Below are 23,444 nucleotides of genomic sequence, written 5' to 3' on the forward strand. Positions count from 1 at the left end.
ATATCTGTATAAATGCTAGCTCCACTGTTTTTACATTTTCTTTTTCTAGACAGTATCAGGAACTTGAAATTACTCTGTAGCAGACATCACCTTTGGTCATCCAATTAACTTCCAAGGGGCACGTACAGAAAGGCAATATAACCATCAGATGATGACAAGTCATAACTTGCAAGCATCTCTTTTTTTGGAGAGCAATTTGCTTCTTACCTTAGCTCTATGTTCCACATTTGCTTTTCTATCAAGGAGCAGGCTAACCACTTCAGTTCTCCCTTGGAAACAAGCCAGAGTTAGTGCTGTATTCCTATTGGTCTCTATCTGGGCATTTATATCAGAGCCCATGTCCAGTAATAACTTCACAGCAGCAGTGTGCCCATTCATGGCTGCCAACATTAAGGGAGAAATGCCCAATTTGCTACCAGTTCTGAAAGAAGAAAGAATAAAGGAGTTTAAATCGCAATCATATTTCTGAGATGACTTCAACAAAAACAGAAAATAGAGTTTTTAACAAGAATGGAAGTCAGCAACACAGCAACTACAATTGAAACCACAGAAAGTTCGTGCCAGCAACTTTGGACAAGTATTCCTATTTCAAAGCATCACAGGCATGTTAGATTTTTAACTGCTGTAAATTTAAAGGCATCTCTTACGAGGAACTTCTGCTTTAACTTTTTATTTGACTTGTGCAATACATGTTTGAACTACTCAATGTATGCAAGAGGCGGTACATAGATGCAAACACACAGCAAAATCTTTATTTAAATTACAGGCAAGAAACAAACATGCACAATTTTTTTTATTATTTAACCCAGAAGTCATTTCAAACTAGCAGGCCAATTGGAGAAAAAGGAAATACTTTTTGTTTTTTAAACCTTTAATCAAAGAGGACTGATATAATATGATGCATAGTGGAAGTTATCAAAACATACAGAAGGAGCTGGAAGTTAGGTGAATACTGGAAAAGCATAGTCAAAAATCTTTCCTTCCTACCTGAAGTCTACGACAAACAAGACAATTACAGGGATATTTATTTATTATGTAGGCACAAGCCAACTTGTTCAATTTAGTTGCCCAGAAAGCCTTTTGGAAAGGATGAAGACCACGAAGAAGTAGTGAAAAGGGAACTTGCCTGGAATTGATTTCTGCCCCAGCATTTAGCAGAATCTTGATAATGTTCACATAGCCACCAGAAGCAGCAAGGCTTAAAGGTGTATAATCCGAAACATTCCTGTGCTCTTTGTTTGCCCCTCGAGCTAGAAGCAACTCCACCACCTGCAGTATTGTAAGAAATAAAATCTGGTTTTCTCTCAAACTTGCAAGGCTATCTGATACAAATCTATTCAATGCTTTCAGAATCCTAAATGTTCTGTTAACATCTTCCAATGTAAAGACAGCCATTTTGTTCATTTCCTTCACTCTACTCTTGGCCTCTGTGAAAGCTGAGACTAAAATTACGACTAAAGCCTATGTGAAAGTAATTTAATATCAGCTACAACCACTCACTGACATGTCTAAAAGATTTACACCAAACTGCGTTACAAATTTATCCCCGTTTTCTGGTTATTTCAGCCATTTTTAAGACTACAAAAAAATAGATTTAGTTCAAAAGAAGCACACAATATAGTCCTGCTTTTTGTCTTCCCACTATCACATTCAGTTCATTATCAAGTTAAAAACTCATCTTCAAACCAAAGCTGAGGAGCAACCAAGAAGTTTCATGCTTTTATCTTTAATTTGCTGTTTACAACACAACATCAGATTGTTGTCAACTGTACACAAATCTCTCACAGGAGCCAGAGAAATTAACATTTGCATCCATTAACAACAAGAAGTAATTTTTACATGATGTCTTCCTTACAGATTTATTTACAATTCAAGCAATTCCCAGCATTCTATATTGTACATGAAGTTTATTTTCTGCAAGGAAGTTAATGCAGAAGACTTGTTGGAAACTGAACTTTGTGCCAAAATGAGTCAAAATGAACACTGGGATGAAAACTCACTGAGTTATCTCCAGAACAGTAATGCCTCATTGGCTCAATTTCAGGCTTTCAAGTGTAAAACATATTTAGATTGGTCCTACACAGCTGAAGCCAAGAGCTTTTCAATTACAACATTCTGCTTTGAAATCACAGGACAAACAAGCTGCCAGAACTAAACTAGAGCAGGGAGGTACACCCTAATATCTTCACAACTGCTAAGGACTAGTACTTTCCAATCCTTTTTCAAAAGCCATTCAAGAAAATACGATGTATTTCCCCAAGAAACACTGCTTGAGAGAGGCAAATATCTCAAATCTGTAAAAAGATGACTCTAAATTCATCTCTCCTGTATGAGGTTGCTAGCTACAAGGTCTTCTCCCCTGAATTGAGAACACAGAATTGTCGTTTGCAGCTACTCCTTTTGTATCTGCTGACATTCCTCTAGCCCATTCAACATCTTCTGAATGGGGCTGAAGAACAGGCCAGAAGAGCTACAAGTTCTAAGGAAGATTCTGTCTAGGAAAATGTGAAGTCACCATCTTCAAATGCCACAATACCAGATTATATAGTTTCCACTGTGGCCTTTGCAACCCAAACAGAAACACTTACAGAACTATGCACTTCAAACTCGTTAAGACCATTATCATCTGACTTTTTCTTAAGTCACAAAACACAGTATCTCACATAGCATTTAAAAAGACTTCCTTTACGTTTACTTCTGATCATTTGAAAAATGTCTCAGACTAAAAAATCCAACAAAACAGAAGACAACAGAGCCATCTACAGTACTGATATTCTATGCAGAACTGACTATAACATTCTCTTGGCTCATATATGGAGCTGACTCACGGCAAACTCTAGCTTCTCAACAGGAACATTGATCCCATTCACCTCCATATTCACATCCATTTAAGCATGTAAAAACCCTATAACTAGCCAGGAGTTGGGAGATCTGTTCCACAGCTTTGGTCCAAGTTACTGAAATAGGAAAAGGATTTTTTAATCAAACACTGCAATATGTAACTTCAAAAATGTTAAACCTGTTTTTTTTTTTAAAAAAAAACATCATCTGAAACAGCACTGTGTATCAAGTCACTATAACTGTTCCATAAAATAAAGACAATATACAATCTACAACCTGCTCTTTAAGACTTATACTTTTACATCACCTCTTGTCTCCCTCCTGAACAAGCCAAGGACAAGGGAGTGTCCTTTGTTCTCTCCGACTGGGCTTCGATATCAGCTCCATTATCAAGTAAGATTTCAACAACACCCACATGGCCAGCTGTAGCAGCCAAAATAAGTGGAGTAAATCCTAGAATGAAAAAGGATGTTTTTGAAGAATCCACATTCATAACTTCAAATTAAGCAACTTACATTAAACCATCAAGAAAGCAAGCCTAAAAGCTTCACACAAAAACTATACTCACTGCATATTTATTTACTATTTTAAAGTGGAAGACAAGAGTGGGTCTGTATTGCCATGGTGAGATACCTACCTTTCTTGTCCCTATGTTCGATATTGGCTCCTCTCTCTAGCAGTGTTTGTACTAGCTCTTCATGGCCACCAGCACAAGCAAGTGTCAATGCTGTGTCATGATTACTCTCAGTCTGAAAAAGAAATCATTAGATACATAAATTCTTCCTTTTTCAAGTACAACTTCTGTCATGTTGCACGCTAGCACAAACATAACTGCACCTATAATGAAATAAAAACTATGCAAAACTTAAGACCTGTTTACTGATCACCTCATTTAATTCATGTTTGAATTAGAAACAGAATTCTACCTCTACTTTGCTCTGCTGGGATATTAAAAAAAGATTCCTCAAGAGCATAGGTTTAGTTTTACTTTATTATGATTGAGGGTAGTTGGCAATTAAACTCAGTACTAACATTTATTGCTGTCTACCAGTTAGCAATGAGACAAACTCTTCCCAGGTTATGGGAAGAGTTTGATCCGCAGTCACAGCAGAAACCAAGTCAACAGCCACAAGCAGCTGAACTAACTAGAAATGGTTTCCCAGAGATTTCTCTTCCCAGTCCACAATAATCTCCTGTTGCAGCCTACAACAGTCCACACTTATCTCCACACTACTTGCAACTTAGCCCTATCATCTTGGTCACTTTTTGTATAGTCTAGAACTATGCAAATAGAAATACATAGAATAGAAAATAGAAAAAAGCAGTACATACTTCTTTTTTTTCCTTTGATGTCTTAATAGCCCCAAATAAACAAAAAACAGTTGCTTTTAAAACAATTTTCAATACAGATATGCCTTTTCATTACTGAGAGGGAGAACTCTTGAAATACATAATTTCTGAAGATATTTTTGCAATACTTTCATACTTCTGTCAGGCCTGGGGGGAGCAGGGGGGGCACTGGCCAACAACTCAAAGCATAACTGTGAAAAATAAGTGTGCAAGAGGTTTTTAGCCTAGTTTTCGTTTTCAGAAGTCAGCCTCCAAAATATTTAATTTTTTCGACCCTGTTTCTCATATTCACTCATTGAAGAAATGAAAAATACAAATGTTTAGTGATGCAAGGCTCTTCTCTTTTGTTCAGCTAGAACACAGAAGAAACTGGGCTGCAACTTTCCTGAGAGTTGTACAGGTTTTCTACAATCAGCTAATCAAGACTCATTATACAACAGAGCTGTTCCCTATAAATGAATTATTCAGAATACAGAAAGAAAATAGCTTCACACATGTGCTGCAGTGACAGTGGAAGGCTTACCTGGGCATCAATATCTATAGCAGGGTAAATCGGTAGCATGGCTGAAGGAGAAATGATAGGACTTGGAGTTGGCGTCTGAGGCTGGGAGACAGAAGTTGCAATGCTGTGGGTAGGAGTGTTTGACATTGCAGATGCTCTTCCGCTCACTGCTGTTGAACAGAATAATTACAATTAGTAAAAACAACAGTGGGTAAGAACTCCTCAAATATTTCAAATATTCAGAAATGTGCATTTTTCCACACATGTAATCCACCTTTTGAACCCTCGTAACTATATTAGATTGCCAAATAAATATGTATATATCAGACTGTCATGTTCTCTAAATGCCCACCACAAAAAAAAAAAAAAGCATAATATATATATATTTTTTAAATACCAAAGAACTTTTCCTGCAAGTCAGTCATTATTTGTACCAGGAATTCCATACCTTCAGAAGCTGGACCGCAGAACAAGTTGAAGCAACAATTATCTATGCATTTTTTCTTAAAACAGTTTAAGGATTCTCATGTAGAAGTCCATCTACTGTCCCCTAGCCCCCCCACAAACGTCACGAAGAAGCAGCAGAGCTAGCATCAGGTTGCTCACATAGAAGAATTTGTTGAAATCAGTGAAGAAGCAGCTGAACAGCCATTTTGCAGAGACTTTGGTCAAAGACGTTAGGTTAAGCAGCAGAAGGTAATATTGTCTTACAGTTGATGACGGTATATTGACATGACACAAAGTCACACGTCCCTGAAATTCATTTCATCAGCATAATAGTTACAACTACCAAGTGAACTTGACGCTACAACAGCATTTGGGGGAAAGAAACTCCAGTTTTTCTATTCGTTTTTCTTTAAAGTAATCTAATGTTTTTCCTCCACAATTTTTCTTCCTTTTTTACAAGCCTTTATCAAGTGTGAACAGCAAAGGAGGAAGCAAAGGGTTATATGTTTCTCCCGTCAAGTTCACAAAAGGACCTTTAGCTGCAAAATGAAAGAAATATGGTTTCCACATTGTCAGCACTCACTGAATACACTACACTGAGTAATCTTAAGGAATACTGAAATAACATCCCTTTCTCCCCAGCTTCTGATGTCACACTTATTTTCAAATAGATCTAGTAATCGGCCACATCCCACATTACCAGCCATATTATTTAGCTCCTATGTTTAGTAGGAAGGGGTAACTTCTTCAACAGATGCCATGCAAGTTTTACCGCAATGTGCCAATCTGTGTACTACTTCTCTGCAATGCAGTGGTTTTAGTATATTTTTGCTTTTATTTCTGGACTTCCTATAACAAGTGTCATTAAACAAGCCAATAAATGCCACTGAAAGGAAACAAAAGCATCAACTTAGAGCATAAGAAGTATACTTCACCTACTACTTGAGACTTAATCGTGTCACAACCTGCGCTGATCTTTATATCAGAGCACCTTTCAAAAGCTGCTCTCATCTTTCAAGAAAAATCACACTAGGTATGAACTAAAAGGAATATGCTGATGTGAGCCAAACTACTCATGGTATAGAAGGTCAAAAACTGTGGCCTAAAGGAGCTCCGCGTTGTACAGAACAAGGGACTGTAATCTAATAACTTCCAGTGAAGGTTTACTTTGACCCCATCTCAGTCCTTATTCTTCCTGTAGAGATATAACTTAATAATGTAGTAACCAATTTGTTTCACAAAGAATGATAAGAATGTGTTTGAACTCCTGCTTCCATCTTCACACACACAATCACAATGAATAATTTAGGAAAAAAAATAGCAAGTTTACCTTCTTTCTCCAACTTCAAGGAGAAAGCTCAATCATGGTAAAACAATAATGGGATGATTAAAAAAAATAAATAATCGTGATCCTCAGCACTCCCATTGGTTCAAATTGACCAGAAAAAGATGGTAAAATCAACTGGAAACTAACTACATTAGCTTAAATCACGTAACATAAAAGTATGATCATCAATCCACACATGAAAGAAGTTTACCCTGTTACAGAAGCACATGGTATTTGCTAAGATTCCCGCTGGAGTCCTGATACTGGCGCTGGGGAATACACACTTTATTACAGCAGTTACTATTAAACGTTCATATTTTAAAATAAAAACATAAATAAAATAAAAACCAAGCTAACTGGGAAAGTCTTGCAAAGAAGCCATAGGGGAAAGACATATTTAAAAGCCAACATCTCTTTCTACAAATCATACAAGTCATATATAAATGGTTTTATGAATGATAACAGAAGAGTCCATCGATATGCCTGCTGACTTACAGTTCTCATGTTAAATCCATCTCGAATGTGCTTCAGCAATAACACAAATAACACCATCCATAACCCTGAAGACACTACTTTTTATAGCTAACAATTTGGATTGTGCTTCTTAGAACATCATCTATGCAGAGTTCAAATTTTTCATCAATGTGTCAATGATACTGAACGAAATCTTTGCTGACAACTTCTAGTATTTGTTTGGACACAGTAAGCCAAAAGGTTTTCATACTAGTCTTGAGCAATGAAACACAGTAGCTAATGAGCTTAATCTGCAGTTAACAGCTAAACCAGTTCACCTGAAACACCACACTTCAACATTACATCCTAGTTATGTATGGCTGGGATAGCACATCTTTGCAATGAGGTCACAAATACAGTATTTCAAGAGTATCTGTGCTTTAGTTCAGTATACAGTACCAGCTACTAATCTTATTAATACCATGACACAACTTACAGTTGATGTGATTCCTATGTATTAATTTCGGTAGTTATAACTGACTCAACTCAGAAGGCAGCTTCCAGAAAGTAAAATATCAAGTGTTTCAAGGTTCCTGAATTTTTTTTTGTGAGGTTTTACTACTGGATATCATAGAATACAGGGTAATTTGAGTTGTTTGGAAGGAACCTCTCTAAAGAGCATCTAGTCCAACGCCCCTGCAAAGACAGACACAGTCCCATCCAGCCTGGCCCTGAATGTCTCCAGGGATGGGGCTTCTACCACCTCTCTGGTCAACCTGTTTCTGTGCTTCTGCTACCTCTTCTTCCTTATATCCAGGTCTAAATCTCCCCTTTTAGTTTGAAACCACTTCCCCCTGTCCTATCATAAAAGACCCTGCCAAAGAGTCTGTGCCTTTCTCAGCCCCCTGAAAGGCCGCTCTCAGGTCTCCCTGGAGCATTTCTCCTTTCCATGCTGAACAGCCCCAGTTTTCAGCCTGTTCTCGTAGGGGGATCATTTTTTGTGGCCCCCCTCTAGATGCACTCCAACAGGTCTGTCTCTCCAGTAGTGAAAACTCCACATCTGGATGCAGTACTCCAGGTGAGGTCTCACTTCCCTTAACCTGCTGATCATGCTTCTTTTGATGCGGCCCAGGATACGAAAGGCACGCTACTGACTCACATCCAGCTTCCTACTCATCTGTACCATCAAGTCTTTTTCAGCAGGACTGTGCTCTATCCTTTTGTCCCCCGGCTTGAACTGATAGCAGGCACTGTCACAACCCAGGCGCAACACCTTGCACTACACTTCTTGAAAAACAACCATGTACCTTAACAAAAGTTTATCACTAAAACAAGGAATTATTTTCTTTAATTCTTTGCACATCATTTGCTGCATTTTCATTGAAGAGTTTCCTAACTAACCCTTTTTCATGGTCAATAAATACTTCCATTTGCCAAACTCACTGCAAGCAAATGACTTGTACTGACATCTGAAGTCGAAGAGCAAACCCTTTGGTTCCAGCAGGAGTTGTAATTGAATATTCACGTTTTCAGCTTGTCCTGTTTCTTTCCAAATAAAACAACATAGAACAAAATAAAAACAAAACAAAACAAACTGCAAACAACAAAAACACTAAAAAACATAAAACCACCACCTTAGAACTCTTAAGTCAGTATATTCTGTGTTCTGTAGAGCCCTGACAACATCAATGAGCTTCTCTAAGAATGTTCACTTCAACATTCCAGAGGTGATCTAATAACTAAGCACTTGACTATTATAGCAACACTATCTTATCCCAGCCTCTAGTATCAGCATTTGCACACCTGACTTGCTTTAAACAAGTACATAAAATTGGAGAATTAAACTAATAATTTGCAAACAATTAAGCACAAAGATGAACACTAGATCAAGTTTACAATCCGAAGACAGCCTTGCTTTTGTAGCCAGTGTGAATTCATAGAATCATAAAATTGCTCAGGTTGGAAAAGGCCTTAAAAATTAGCAAGTCCAACCCCAACCTAACCCTAATTGCTCTCAGCTAAATCATGTCCCTGAGTACCACATCCAGACAGTTTTTAAACACATCCAGGGATGGTGACTCAACCACCTCCCTGGGGAGCCTATTCCAGTGCTACTCCCATTCCAGAATCCACCCAGTGCTGCAAACAAGGCTTTGTACCTATGGGAATACTCCACAGGGCTCCCACTGAAGCATTAGAGAAGGCTACAGAAAAAATATGTACCTGCTCCCTAAACAGTGTGTTACACTGAGCCCATTTCACCTCCACACTAAAATCTGATGTGTGAAATCAAGCTGCTAGAGTTGTACAGCCAGGGCTGTATCTACTCACTTTAAAATAAGCCATTTGACACGTTTGAGGTGAAACTGCACGTGTACAACTTCTAACAGACTTTCCACAAATACCTGTCAGAACACAATTTAGATCTGATCCCCAATTGCACGTGTACATGCACATAGTAAGAACTGGGACTAAGGAGCACAAAAACATTCATTCAAATATACATTAGAAATATCTGACTTGCACAAAAAGGCATGAACAAGCATTTGGGTATGTGCCACCTGACCTAAAATCAGAGATCCTCAAAACATTATATGCAATTAAACACACAGCAAGTGTATTTTAAATGAAAGTCTATGTTACACTTAAAAGAAAGTGTACTGCTCACATTCTTCACACATAACCACAAATGGTATATTTGTTCTCTATGGAATCAAGTAGCTGGTACTGGTAGGTATCCTAGTACCATCACTGCACATTATCACAATGCAAGTAGCTTTATCTACCCTCTCATGTCTCCTGTCAGATATTTATTCACTGATAGCTTTCAATCTTTGTACCTAGGCTTAAACTCTGACACTAGATTTTCCGAAGAGAATCTCTGTAGCTCCCATACGTTTCAGTAATCTTTTAGGAGGCTTTGCCTGAACATCGGGTTACTCATTAGAAGTCTAATTTTAGTCACAACTTGAAAAGCATCATTCCAATTATACCAAACAATCACCATTTAAATCCACCATTCACTGTGCACCACTCTACTTCCATTCCTTCTAGAGTACATGCAAGAAAATCTCCACTCCTCTGCACCTTTGGACTAGCATGTTCTTAAGAGACCTGTCAATGCTCCAGTTCATATCCCAGCACAGTGAGTTAGTCCTACAGTCTCCTTACAGACGAATTGTCAAGACAGACAGCACTTCTAAAAATAAACATTCATGTTTCACAAAAACATCAACAAGTTTTTAATCAAGGGAAATGTTTTTGTATTTATTATTTTTTTAAATATTCCTTAACAGTTGGTCTGTATTTAGGTAGGTACTCAAAATGAGTATTTCAGCTATTACTTTAACATGAACAGGGACATCCAACTAAAGCATGCATAAAGAGAATCAACACTGGAAGCTCACGTTCCCTACAGTACTGAAAGCCTATTATTTTAAACAATTATTTTTTAAGGCCTTAAAGCACTGACTCAACACATCCAAGGAATCTCCAAAGTAATTCAGAAAAACTTGGTAGGGCTGAATTTGTTTTTAATTGGAGAAGCAGCAATTTTCAGGAATGTACTTAAAAAAAAAAAAAAAAACAACTAAAAAACCACCAACAGCAAACATATATTACAATTATTTTTTTTTTCCCCAAGTAAATGTAAACATTTCCTAACTATTCAGGGCCAGCCAAGCACCTTTCATTCAGCAGACAGGCCTACATTCACTACAAGTTGTAGACTTGATGGGATGCTGTAGCTCAAAGCCTGCTCCGAGTGCTCCAAGGCAGTTCTCACTTAACTAGCTTAGAGTGCAAATAAACAGTATTGTTGGGATGCTGTTCCTAAGCTACAGACTGAAATACAGCTGTTAATCTCTAGCACACCCCTCCCGAACTACAAAATGTTAAAAATGCAACTTCTGACATACCAATCTGACAAAAGGCACAACAAAAAGAAAGGCAAGGCTGCAAATTGAGAAGTTAAAACTAATTCTGGGATCCTAAACACAGGAAACAGGCTAGTGGTTTTGCTGTACAGCTAGCAGGAATACATAAACACACACGCACACACAAAAAAAGCTGACATACCCTCAACTGGTTAAGCAAATATTATACCTGCTCATAACAATATAAACCCACCTGCCATGATGTCATCCAGCGTGTCATTGAGCGTCTGAGCAGGGCTGGCTACCATTAACCCTTGCTGTGTTTCTGTCAGTATTCCTTGCCCCAGCCCTGCTAGTTGTGCTTGGCCCAATACTGGCTGTCCAACTATAACACCTTGCAGTTCTGTAAGATTTGCGATGGACCCTGGAGGTAAGGAACCTGCTGCCAGAGGCAAAGCTTGTGGCATCGCCAGAGGCTGAATTGGTGCAAAACCCGTCTGTGCAGCAGCTTGCTGAGGATCATCTTTAAGCAAGACAGGATCCACTTGCTGTAATCGTGCATAGTCTCCCTCTGAGAGTTGTTCTCCTACCCCAACAGGAGTCAGAAGTCCCAGGTGCTGGCAAGACTGTTGCTGCTGCTGCTGCTGGAGCTGAATTCTTTGCGCTTTTACCTCTAGATATTGCTTTTTCAGCTGCTGCTGAGTTTTCAGCTGTAACTCTCGTTCCACTTTCTGCAGTTCCTCCAAAATCTTTTGTTTCTTCTGAATTTGTTCCTCTCTCGTTTTGTTCAGCTCCTCAATCTTCTCTTTGGTGAGCTGGTCAGCGTGTGCCAATTCCAAGGACTGCAGCTGAGCATTCTTCTCTATGGCTTCTTTTATCCTCTGCTCCAGCTCTGTCAACTTGCCCTGAGCCTCTTCTACAATGCTCTCTGGAGACTGATTGGTGATGTAACCCTGTACATCCTGGTTGTTTGCTGGCAAATGACTGCTGGACTTTTGTTTAGAAGCAGCTGTGTGAAAAAGAAACCCCCTCAGAACCAATGGAAGTGCATATGAATGGCATCCTCATTATAGAGCTACTGTTGGGATGCTAAATGCACTGAGACACAGCACCCACAGAAGGTCAGAAAGTACTTGTACAGCCCTCAACGGAAACTGTATCTTTCACTATCAACTTTAACACAGCAGTCAGATCGCAAATTAACAGTACAGATTACTGCACATACATTCCAAATAACCCCTATGCTATGCTGAAATATTTAATCCAACTACCGTTATACTTTTGCCAAATGAAGTGATTGTCTCAAGAGCCGCTGTTATCAAGTGGTGCTACGAGATAAATGAAAACAAAAGGGTAGAACATGCTGTCTCTTCACTTGATCTTTTGGAATTGGTATCGTGTTAAGACAAATGTACTGTTACATCCTGAAGCACAGCAAAAGTGATGCAAAAACGTTTTCTAGGCCACCAGTTTTTTGAGCAGTGTGGTACATTTTAGGAAGTATTATACTTTCTAGGAACACTGAATCCTTTCGCTACAGGTATCCAGCTTTGCCCAGTTGACAAACAGTGCTAGAACCTAGGATAGTCATTTATATTTAACATGATCTAACAGGGTATGTTTAGCAACTACATGCTATCCATAGCAGACACGATTTTGCACGTGTCAAAACTCAGCTCTCCGCCCAGGCAAGGCAAATAATTCAGCCTTCCTGTAAGAACGAGCGATGGACTAATCCAATACATCTTTTATGAAGAAGTCCACAGTAATACAGCTGACATGGTCTGCCATACCAGTTGGAGAAAGAACAATCTGTTAATTTTGAAGGGTGAAAGGCAAATGAAAACCTCAGGATTTGAGCCAGTGGTGGTGCCCAGTTTCTTCCAGAGATCCTTGCTGTATTTCCAGAACAATACAAGTGTACACACAGTATTAATTTTATAACATGCACGCCTGTATTTGCACTATTGCTGATCCTTGATTTAAAAAAAAAAAAAAAATGTTTTGGAAGAGACTTCTGAGGTACAGGAAGTGTAAATTCTCAAAATGGTGATCCTCAAAATAGATGCAAATTTAGTCCTAGAAGGACCTGAGCCACATCAGACTAAATATTTTAAAGCACAAGAAATTCCGCCTTCAGTTACATTAGTCCAACCCACTCCAAGACTACTATCTTAAGAAAACACAAGTTACCCAATCAACTACAATATGGAGCTTAACAATTTCTACAAGTTAGACTAGAAAATTTACAGAGCTTTCTGGGTGACATTCTGTTTCAGTCCGGTATGCCAGACTAATATATGCTTTAATGCTTTTACTTAGGCAGATTTCTTGACACTTTGTGGTAACAGGGTTAGATGACTGAGTTGATATTTAGTATATAAGCAATCCTAAAAAAAAAAAATTTACAGTTTCTCCTTGACTGAATCCATTAACACTTTTCATAGGAACTACTAGGCTATAAGTGCAACCCTAGATCTTCTATTCAGAAAATAAGCTCCAGAACTAAAACTGACCTTTATTTCTGATGGGAAGGGTTGTGGCGACATTAGCAGGGGGTTTGTCAGGCTCCTGGGGTGGGACGACCATGGGCAGCGCCTGCACTGGTACACGAGGAGCCTAAAATGTTGGATACTAATAGATTATTTTTCTCATACTCCAATCTAGTGATAGTTCAATAGAAGGTAAACAAAACCTGTTAGAAAAGCAGACGTTTGTGGTAACTAATAACATTTAAGACAGTTTAAATATGCTGAGTTCAACAGTTAACAAAATCATCTAGCTTCTACATACTTCAAATTCGTAACCTAAGAAATAACTTGGGTATGAATACTCATCTCTGTATGCTACACTCTGATAAAGCAAATACAAGCCACAGCAGACTACAAACGTAGTTCTGTAGAACAGCCTCACTAAAGCTGACTTCACTTATTATTTTTTTTTTAAACAATCTTTGTAGATGAACAGAAGGACTACACATCAATGCTCAGAGAACCTTCATCTTTACAACAGCTCAGATTTTCAATGCGTTCCCTACAGTTCAGTAGTGTAGAAATGACACACCTGACTCTTCCAAATATTTCAACTTTGACTAAGCTGCAAGAAGAAATACAAAGTCCCAAAAATCAAACCACTTGTCCTTAACTCTTACCCTATTTAAATCGTGGGATGGCGGGGTCAGCTGAGTAGCATCAGGTGGAGGAGCAGAAAGTAAGTTGTTCGGGTAGTCTAGAAGGTAACAAACCACACTGGTATGACCACCCTTCGCTGCCTCTATTAACATAGTTGATCCATCCTGAAGAGGCAAAGATCACAGTATTAGAAAAGAGTATAATCAGAACACGACAATGTTGAAATGTTTTGACAGACCCAACAAAATACATAAAAACTTAAATATTCCAACTGCAGCAAGTCCACAACTAAACTTAAGAACTCTACAAAAAATACCCAATAATAATAATTAAAAAAAAAATATTTTAGTTTTCATTCAACTACGACGTCACAACTGCGTTGTGATTTAAAGCAGCAGGCAGTTAAGCATCACACAGCTGTTCACTCACTCAGAAGAAAATAAAGCAGTGGAGTGACAAACCTTCAATCTGTGTGTAGGATCAGCACCATGAGCTAGCAGTAACTCCACAACCGCCAGATGACCTCCAGCACAGGCCAGTGATAACACTGTATGATCATTGTTAGCAGTAGTCCTGTTCACATTTGCTCCTTGAAAAAGAGCGCGCAAAGATTATTTAAGGAATAGGGGAAAATAAAAATAAAAAATAAAAAATAAATGCTTTCTCTTTGGCTGCAGTCTTGCAACTGATACATTAAAACTGAGCCAGACTATGATCAGAAGCCCATTTAAATTGACAGTCACTGAATTAACATGTCTCGTTAGGTAACAGCTTCAGAATTTGACCCTTATTACAGGTACTTCCAAGAACAACAGAAAAACTACCTGCAACTAGCACTCAAACTCATTGTTCTGATACATTTACATGTATTAAACTTTACACAGTAAGAGAACCTACTGGCTTTTAAGTCTGTCAGCAGTTTTTTTCCAGTGATGCCTCTTTTTACAAATGACTTCATGCATTACTTTAACTAGTAATCAGAAAACAGACTAGTGCAGCTCTGCTTCTTTCCATACTGAAAGCCACAGGCCTCCAACACCAGGTATGAGGAAAAACTGTTGCTAAGAAAGAACAGCAATTCTGAGGTCTGTACCAATTTTACACATCCAACAGTAACATAAGGCTGCAGCTGACAGTTGTGACAACATAGAGCAAGTGATAACTGAAATGTTGAAACAAGCAAGGACTTGAAATTTAACTTCTGAAAAAATACAGTTCTCAAAAGCTGCACCAGGAGCAGAGACACCGAGTATCCACTGCTGTGTTATTAGCAATTAGAGAATGGAATGCAGCTATTTTTAAAAGTTCGCTGAATTTTCACTCATCTCACCAGAAACCAGAGGAGACTTGTGTGTGAGAATCACTGAAATATGTACAGTATTTGAATCAAATCCATGGTACTAGCACTGACATATGCCCTTAAGTTAGGGCAGCTCTGTTAACCTTCACACCACACTTACCTTTGCTAATCAAGAACTGAACAGTGCAAACATGACCTGCCCTTGCAGCTTTCATGAGAGGAGTTCTTCCACCTTCTGATTCATGCTCCTAGAGCAAATTAACAAACACTTGGTATTCAAAATTCAGAAGCATCACTTGCAAAAGTACATAATTAAATTTTTCAATTGGAAAACACTAGGTACAGAAAATTTCTGTTTTGTATTTAACAGCCTACAGGCACTAAATTTTTAACAATACTGCAATGTGGTATATCTTGCAGACAGAGGAGGATATCTACCCATGATTGCACAGGTCTAAGACTCCTGGATAAGAAGCTTTCAAGCACAGAATGGTTACTATAAAATAAGAAAATGTGTTTTGTCATGCTTAATTGCACTTTTCGATAACCTACTGGTATACAAGCTGGCCCAAGTGGAAAAAATAAATTGACAGTACACCAAATAGATCTCATAGAAGAAGAAAACTGTCAACTGTCTACTGTTTAGGGAACAGAATCAATTTCAAATGTAAGTATTAAATCATAACCAGCTCAGCAACTCTAAGCTACGCTGCACATAGCAAAAAGAAAAGGATCTTCTGATTTCCTGCACATGCAACTGCCAGGGTTTGAAAATGCTTTAGACAACTGCCAAAGTTTTCCTTGTGACCTAAGCATTCCCAGATAACAGAAAGCCTAACAGCTACCAGAATGCCATCACTAGTTTTTACTTAGTTAAAAGGAAGTTTAAAAGTTTTCAGCAGTGAACATGAAAACAAACATATTAATCACTGTATTTCCTTTTTATAATTTTTAAGAAGGAAATTACTTACCAGATCTGCACCTGCCTGAAGTAAGACATCTGCTACATCAGTATGGCCATTTTCACACGCATATGTCAGTGCTGTATCACCTGTTGCTGTTGTTGCATGCACATTAGCCCCTAAAGCAGTATTAACAAGCATGTAAGCTTTGTGGAGCTCGTTATAGAAGATATGCAGTTCTCTTTATAATCTTTTACAAGATGGGGTAGCAAACGTAACTTCTTCCCCTGAATTACAACAGCTTTGAAATTACTTAATGATTTAGCCATATGCTAGGGTAATTAAAAGAAAAAAAACCTAGGACTTCAGTTCCAAGGAAATTTAAGAGACTTGGTTGGTCTACAACTAAATTAGGTTCCAACCAGTACATTATTTAAGATTCCACAAGCCTTTGCAACCAACTTAACGAAGCTGCTAATCAAAAGCGTAATGAATGTGAGAATAGATTTTCTCCTGTAAGGATACACTGAGTCTATTAAAAAAAAATAATTAACAGAATTATTCCATACCTGCAGCTAATAAATATTTAACCAACTCCAAGTGACCTTCTTGAGCAGCCTCCATCAAAGGTGTTGAACAACCAAGCTCTATATCTGCCCCTGCTTTAATAAGAAAATCGGCAACCTCCAAAAAACCTCCACAGCAAGCCAGAGTTAGAGCAGTTTCTTGTGTCTCTTCTGTTTGAGCATTGATGTTTGCTCCTTCAAAAACAAAACAAAACAAAAAATACCAACACTAGTTACTGCAAACAGTATCAGCAGACTAATACATTTCTTGATGCACAAGGCATTTGCTTATTACATCTTGTTTCTACAACAGCCAAAGAATTACTCTAAAATCATGGTATATCAAATCTGTTTTTGCTTGTTTTGTTACTGAAAAGCTGTGAAGATGTATCAAGGACATCCTGCAGAGTGCAAGTTATTCATATCAGCTGTTCAGTAGAGCACATCTGTTTTAAAAAATGCAAAGCTGTTGTGAAGACCAATTCAGAATGACCACTTAACAAAATAACACAATATTTTGCTAAACTGCCAATTTATTTAAATGAGGGTGATGGCTTGTTCAGAAGTTGTTCAAGGAACAAAAATAACCAAAGTTTAGTAATAATGTGAAGAAAAAAAGATACACAGATGCTTGTTGAATTGCAGGCCATGGACAGCATCCCAATACTTACCTTGGCCAAGTAGTAGTGCCACCATCTCTTCGTGGCCTTCTCTAGCTGCTTCCATTAGCGGTGTGTATCCTTCATCGTTTACCTCTTCCAAGTTAGCTCCACGTTCAATCAACAAAGCTGCCAATTCAACGTGCCCTCCACAAGCTGCCAAGGTCAATGGAGACTCAAAGGAGTCAGCAGGCATGTTCACCTGAGCCCCACTGTCAAGCAGCAATCTTGCCACTTCCACATGGCCATCCTAGGAATTAAAAAACAAAAAACAAACAAAAAACAAACAAAAAAAATAAAATATCAGAGGTCAAGAAATCAAGACAAAAAATAAACAAACAAGCTGCTCTTTTCCAAACCTTAAAGAACTCACCAACTCAAATTCCATCAGAAGTAACAGAAGAGAAACAAGCAAGGAAGTCCAAAAATATAACAAAACTTTTTTGAGTTTTCTCAAATATTTGGATAAAAACTAAAAGTCTATTAAACAGGCACTAAAAGAACTTGGTTTTAATGAATATGCCCTTTCCAAAACAAAACAGCAATATTGTGAACCACATAACTTCTCTGCTTTAAACTTGTGAACTTCATAGAAGACTCAAATTCAATTGCTTATCAGTTTAGCTGGAGAAAAAAACAGTAACAACAAAAAAAGCTGAGACAGAGCCTAATGTTATTTTGAAAGCTTGCCTCCTCCACAAGTTGGAATCCTACAAATGAAATCCTGAAATACTCAGTATTCATCTTTATTGTACAATTCAGACAGAACTGAGGACTGTCAAACTTATCTAAGAATGAAAAATCTTAGGAAAAAAGCAAACAAAGGCTTTTATGTTCTTTCAATAAATTATTACTAACAATACAAATGCTATATTAGATAAAGGAGGGAAGATTTAGGTTGGATGTCAGGGGGAAGTTCTTCACAGAGAGAGTGAAGGTGCTGGAACAGGAGCACCTCTCTCTGCCCGGAGAGGTTGTGGAGAAGAGGTGTTCAAGGCCAGGTTGGATGGGCCCTGAGCAGCCTGATCTAGTATTAAATGGGGAGGTTGGTGGCCCTGCCTGTGGTGGGGGACACTGGAGATTCATGACCCTTGAGGTCCTTTCCAACGCTGGCCATTCTGTGATTCTGTGATAAAGGAGTACTGAAAGAATTCCAATCAAAAATCTTTTTACTTGGACGTGAGAACAAATTGTAACACTCTTCTGAAAGACTACAAAGCCTTAACATTGCCAAGAAGTCACTCCACGTCAAGGCTCCACAATTAGCAAAGAAGCGAATTCTTAGATTTAACATGCATTTACATTATTTGTTATATACAGCGTATTTATATTACAAAATATCAGTGTATGTCAGGAATAGTTTGCCTTCACCTTCATGAGGACTGTTGGTGTCTCAGAGTATTTACTTTACAAGTTCCCAGCTTTAGCAGGGGGAAACTGTTTAAGTTAAACAATTTTGCTTCCTTACTGTCTTAAATAGCTGTGCAGAACTATATTGCTCGTCTCTTGGCTCCCACAGAACTACTACACTTGCTGCTCTGTTTTACAGCACAGTCAGGACTTGCTTTCTCCCCTCCAAGTGAAAACAAATCAATTTGTCAGAGGTTTCCCATAAATCACAATAGTGACCTCAACTATAACTATCCATAGGCAGAGATTTCTGGATGCAGCTATGCTATCAAACTCCCAAAATGTACTCTCACATTTGCTTTTTTTACTTTGCAAACCATTTGAGCATACAGCCTTTGCCATGTTCTCCATACGCCATAGACTGAAGCTGTATGTTTGCTCTGGAGTCCTGACAGTGGCATATCAACAAAAACAGAATCGAATGGCAGTTTGATAACAGAGCAAGATCAGCTTGGTCACTGCACTTGGTCACCAACAGCAACACAAACTCTCCAGGCTGGCTTTCTTCATGAGGAAATGGGGATCATTCAAACTATGTAGCTATGTAGTAGCTATGGAGGGAAAAATCTGATAAACAACAGGAGGTGACAATGGAAAAGCAGCAGCTTACCAGGAACACAAAGCTCTCTCAAGATTCTTGTTCAACAAGTTAAGTATATCTTGATATCAGATTAATTAATAAGAGGTAGCAAATTGAAGCCACTGCTGTCTGCACCAAGGGATAGCAAATCGCATCATCCTCATCAATCTGCAAACCACAACCTTAAGAGCTCTTTCTCAGACTAAATTCATCATTGCATCTGACATTTTGAAACTTCATTGTCTGAAGCTCACAATTTCCAGAGAGCACAGTAGGATTTTCTCCCAGAAAAAGATCTAGGACATAAACTAGGACATACTCACTTTTCTACATGAAATGACAACGCTACTTTAGGGAAAAACTCCAAGACTCCGTAAAGAATCTTTCCTCAGGGAAATGCTGAGATGTGGCTTAACCATCAGGCTCAGGCAAAACAGCTCACTAATCATTCCCAACTGATTTAGCTAAAGTACAGCTAACAGCAGCATAAGGATACGCTTCAAAGTTTCTTATGTAGGCCAGGCAGCCTTAAAAATAACTACTGGTGATTAATCACTCAAGGAAATTTTATCTGTGTTCTAACAAACCTGGCAATGGGAAGGTGCTGTTCAGTTCTTCTGAAATATCTGAAAAATACCCTACTAACTACTATTTGATCACAAAAGGTTGTCTGATCAATCTGCACAAGTACACCAGGCATGTTCTAAAGACCAACTGGTGTGGGCAACCAGTACTCAGCACTCACTGGAAAATGCTGTATTACTAAGTAAGTGCCAAGTAGACAAACCTGCTTTTTGCTCCCACGAGACAGCTCATATTGCTCAGCAACTCATTTACATCAAACAATTACTGGTCTGCAAAAAAAAAAAGCTGTTGAACAAAAGTCTTCCTGAATGCCTTGTATGACAAGGTCCATGCGGTCTCATAGCTTGTAACGCAAGCACTATGCCACAGGTAATTCTCTAACACATACTGAACTTCAATGTCATCCTAGAGAGGGTAGCTTTCTTCTGTTATTGAAAAGCAGTGACTGTTTCTGCCCCCTGTATGAGAAACTTTTGCTGTATTTCAAACTGCCACCTTTTTAAGAACTGCCACAGAAAGTTGCTCCCTCTCTTTAACATAAGTGAAGGTACTGATAACACCAATCACCTCTCAGTCAATTATGAGAATTGTTTGCTGCAGAAATAAGGGAGACCAAGGCTTTTTCCCCATTGCCATAACTAAATGGCAAGCCTATTAATATCTTGGGGTAAGAAGAAACAAAAGACCTGGTAATCTGCGTGCCTTTCTTTCTAATGACCTCTAGAGAACTATCACTGTTAGTTAATGATCACCCTATTTGAAACCATTATCTTCCTGAAACAGGCATAGCTGTGGGTGAATTTAGAGTGGTAAGTGCTGTCATTTCAGGAAAAGGAAAACTAAGTAAAGTTTAAAGAAGCATTTGTGGCATTCATCCATAGCTACAGTCACAAAAGTACAAAAAGTTCACAACAAGAAAAACATGTTAGAAATCCAGTTATTCAGCTTACTTGTAGCTCACAAACACACCAATGTGTGACACTGATATAGAAATTTTTTCTTTACCATAAAAGCTTGGAATCATCTTAAACTGGGCATCAATTATGACATTTCAGCACCAAAATGTACACATGCGTAACCTCTAATAGTGATAATTTCACAAGCATGCGTGTTGTACTACAACAAATTAGCTAAAAATCTGATTTTCTCTCAAGAGTCTTCAAGATTAATAAAAAGACAATTATAAAATAGAGCAGAAAATAGATTGTTTCAGATTAATAGACACAGAAGTACTCTTATTAATCAAGGTTTTTAATAGTTTCCCTTGCTGTTTTACTAGCTGCTCCCCAAAAAGCCTCTGATCCTGTTTTCAGGGAGCAAGGGGCCAGGTGAACCAAACAGAATGGAATCACACACCTAAACTTAACCATCAGTATGGGAAGACGAGAACTTTGTTAACAAACTCTTTAAACATGGCATAGTTATGTTAAATGCTTCCAAATAGCCAGGTTACAACTATATTAATTTCTTACATTTAGTGCATATTGTAACAACATTTCAACAGCCACTACAAATCTGCTTTACGTTACTTCATTTGGAGATCACTGTAGAAAGGATTATCCCATTATAAACTGAAAGTTGCTCTCCCAGAGGCTGACAGAATTAAAAAGTTTTGTTTAAATAAATAACTAGTATTTACATACAGCCACATTTGAATTCATCAGTTTTTCTAAACTGAGCTTCACAAAACTTTCTTCATCAAACCATGCTTCCCTAATTACCAGAAAAGCCAAAAGCAAATGATGTAACAACAGAAGATGCAGTTTATATGAAGCTGCTCTAGGACAATGAGCACAGCACAGCCTTACTTGTCGACTTCTGTTACTTCTGAAAACATTAGACTGCAGTTGGACATAACGTAAACTTCATTATTCAAGCGATGAGTTCATAACCATCTCCCACTGTCTCAGAAATGTAACTACTTTGTTAGTTATCAAAACAAGAAATTTCATTTTACTATCTTAGTAAAGTACCATATTTCAACCAGTTACTTCCCCCTTTATCATCTGCTAAAGGATCAATATATCCAGAGAACCAGAACTTGAGGCACAGAACTGTACCTCAAAAAGGCCAGAAAGAACCACTCTGTTCACCTCCTGGAAGTAAAAAAAACCAACAGATTTGCCTCACCAAGAAATCCATGCATCTCTTACCATGCAAGCCTCCATGAGAGCAGTGTGCATTTCATCTGTCTTGTGTTCCTGGTCTGCACCAGCTTCCAGCAAGAATCTCACCATTTCTAGATGACCTGTACAGAGAAGTTACTTAATGATAGAAACAACTTTCATCAAGTACATTTTGCAACTACCATAAAAATTTACTGGCATAATACGAGTAAGGCTACAAAAGACCATGTTATTACAACACTAGAAGTCCAGCATGTCCCTATCTATATATTCAAAATCCACATAAACCTAGCAATCATTTTTATAAATATTATCCGATTCATTTCATGACTAAAATGATGCATCTACAACATGCATTCTGTGAAGTGATAGAGCTGAGCAATGCAAACATCAGATTGACAAGGGTAGTTCATTATGCCTTAACAGTTTCCAATTTCTTCAACTAAAGAACATTAGGATGTTTTGTTTGGCTTAGAGGGATTTTTCTTCCTCTTCCCAGTCAACACAAAGAATTTAGGGTTACTGTGCTTATAAATCGCATTGTGAATGGTCCCTGAGGTCACACCAAGCCTTAGGGAATAAAACATACAAGACAGATGGACCTTCACACATAGCATTTGCAGAATCTATCTGAATATTTCTAACATAAAAAAATCTTAACACAGTTTGCAAGTATTTACGATCTACCACTCCATTAATTCAGAACTATCACTTTCCAAGTCCTGTAGGTATGTCAAGCCCACTCAACTATGCTACACAGTCATGACTGACCCAAGAAGCAAGCACATAAAATCAAGTCAGGAAAAAAAAAAAAAAAGCTGCTTTATGACTGAACATGAACTAGGATACTGCCCACTATGAGGTTACACTGACTTTTCACCTTCTCCCTTTATTTGGGAGAAGCTTGTGACATCCTTGATTCTAAGCATCGCGTGTTATACTACAAGAAGCAAGCAACATGAAAAAAAATCAGATAGCTCATGAATGAGAGCTCAGACACACTTTTTTTCAGGGAGGAGATGGTTTAAAGACCCATTCCCCTCTTTCAAACAAAGTCCGTTCTGATAATCACACAGAAATAAACTACCATGGCTTCAGTAACGGTTCAGTCATGGTTCAGTAATAATGCACAAGGATTTTATCAAAGCAGAAGAAAACAAATGTAAATGAATTACAATAATTTTCCATGGAGATGCTACAGCAAGTACCTCTAGGATTTCAAGAGCCATTCTAATAGCTTTAATAAAATGTATCTTAGGTGACTATTACAGCAACTACTCTAGCTACTTGAAAACATTTGGTCTTAAAACAACTTCAGCTCTCCCCAAGGCGATGCAAGATAGCTACCTAATACTCCAAAGGAGGCAAGAAAGTCCCGCTGCCTAAGCAC

General features: G+C 38.2%; 1 protein-coding gene across 6 annotated transcripts in view; it reads right to left on the reverse strand.

Moving 5' to 3' along the window:
• Positions 1-23,444, reverse strand: part of ANKRD17 (ankyrin repeat domain 17) — an 81,562-nt gene that overhangs the window by 15,621 nt on the left and 42,497 nt on the right. For 3 of the 6 annotated variants that reach the window (XM_085222699.1, XM_085222702.1, XM_085222701.1), the window contains exons 7-20: positions 22,082-22,176; positions 17,366-17,603; positions 16,698-16,889; positions 16,198-16,307; positions 15,387-15,474; positions 14,388-14,515; positions 13,947-14,090; positions 13,312-13,414; positions 11,049-11,804; positions 4,715-4,863; positions 3,479-3,590; positions 3,149-3,294; positions 1,127-1,269; positions 208-421 (exon numbers count right to left, since the gene is read on the reverse strand). In XM_085222699.1, coding sequence (XP_085078825.1) covers positions 208-421; positions 1,127-1,269; positions 3,149-3,294; positions 3,479-3,590; positions 4,715-4,863; positions 11,049-11,804; positions 13,312-13,414; positions 13,947-14,090; positions 14,388-14,515; positions 15,387-15,474; positions 16,198-16,307; positions 16,698-16,889; positions 17,366-17,603; positions 22,082-22,176 — 2,618 coding nt within the window. The remainder of the gene's footprint in view (positions 1-207; positions 422-1,126; positions 1,270-3,148; positions 3,295-3,478; positions 3,591-4,714; positions 4,864-11,048; positions 11,805-13,311; positions 13,415-13,946; positions 14,091-14,387; positions 14,516-15,386; positions 15,475-16,197; positions 16,308-16,697; positions 16,890-17,365; positions 17,604-22,081; positions 22,177-23,444) is intronic. The other 3 variants (XM_085222700.1, XM_085222704.1, XM_085222703.1) reach the window with 3 other exon arrangements.

The sequence above is a fragment of the Meleagris gallopavo genome, chromosome 4 (genome assembly GCF_905368555.1).
Source record: "Meleagris gallopavo chromosome 4, MGAL_WU_HG_1.1, whole genome shotgun sequence".
NCBI lineage: Eukaryota > Metazoa > Chordata > Aves > Galliformes > Phasianidae > Meleagris > Meleagris gallopavo.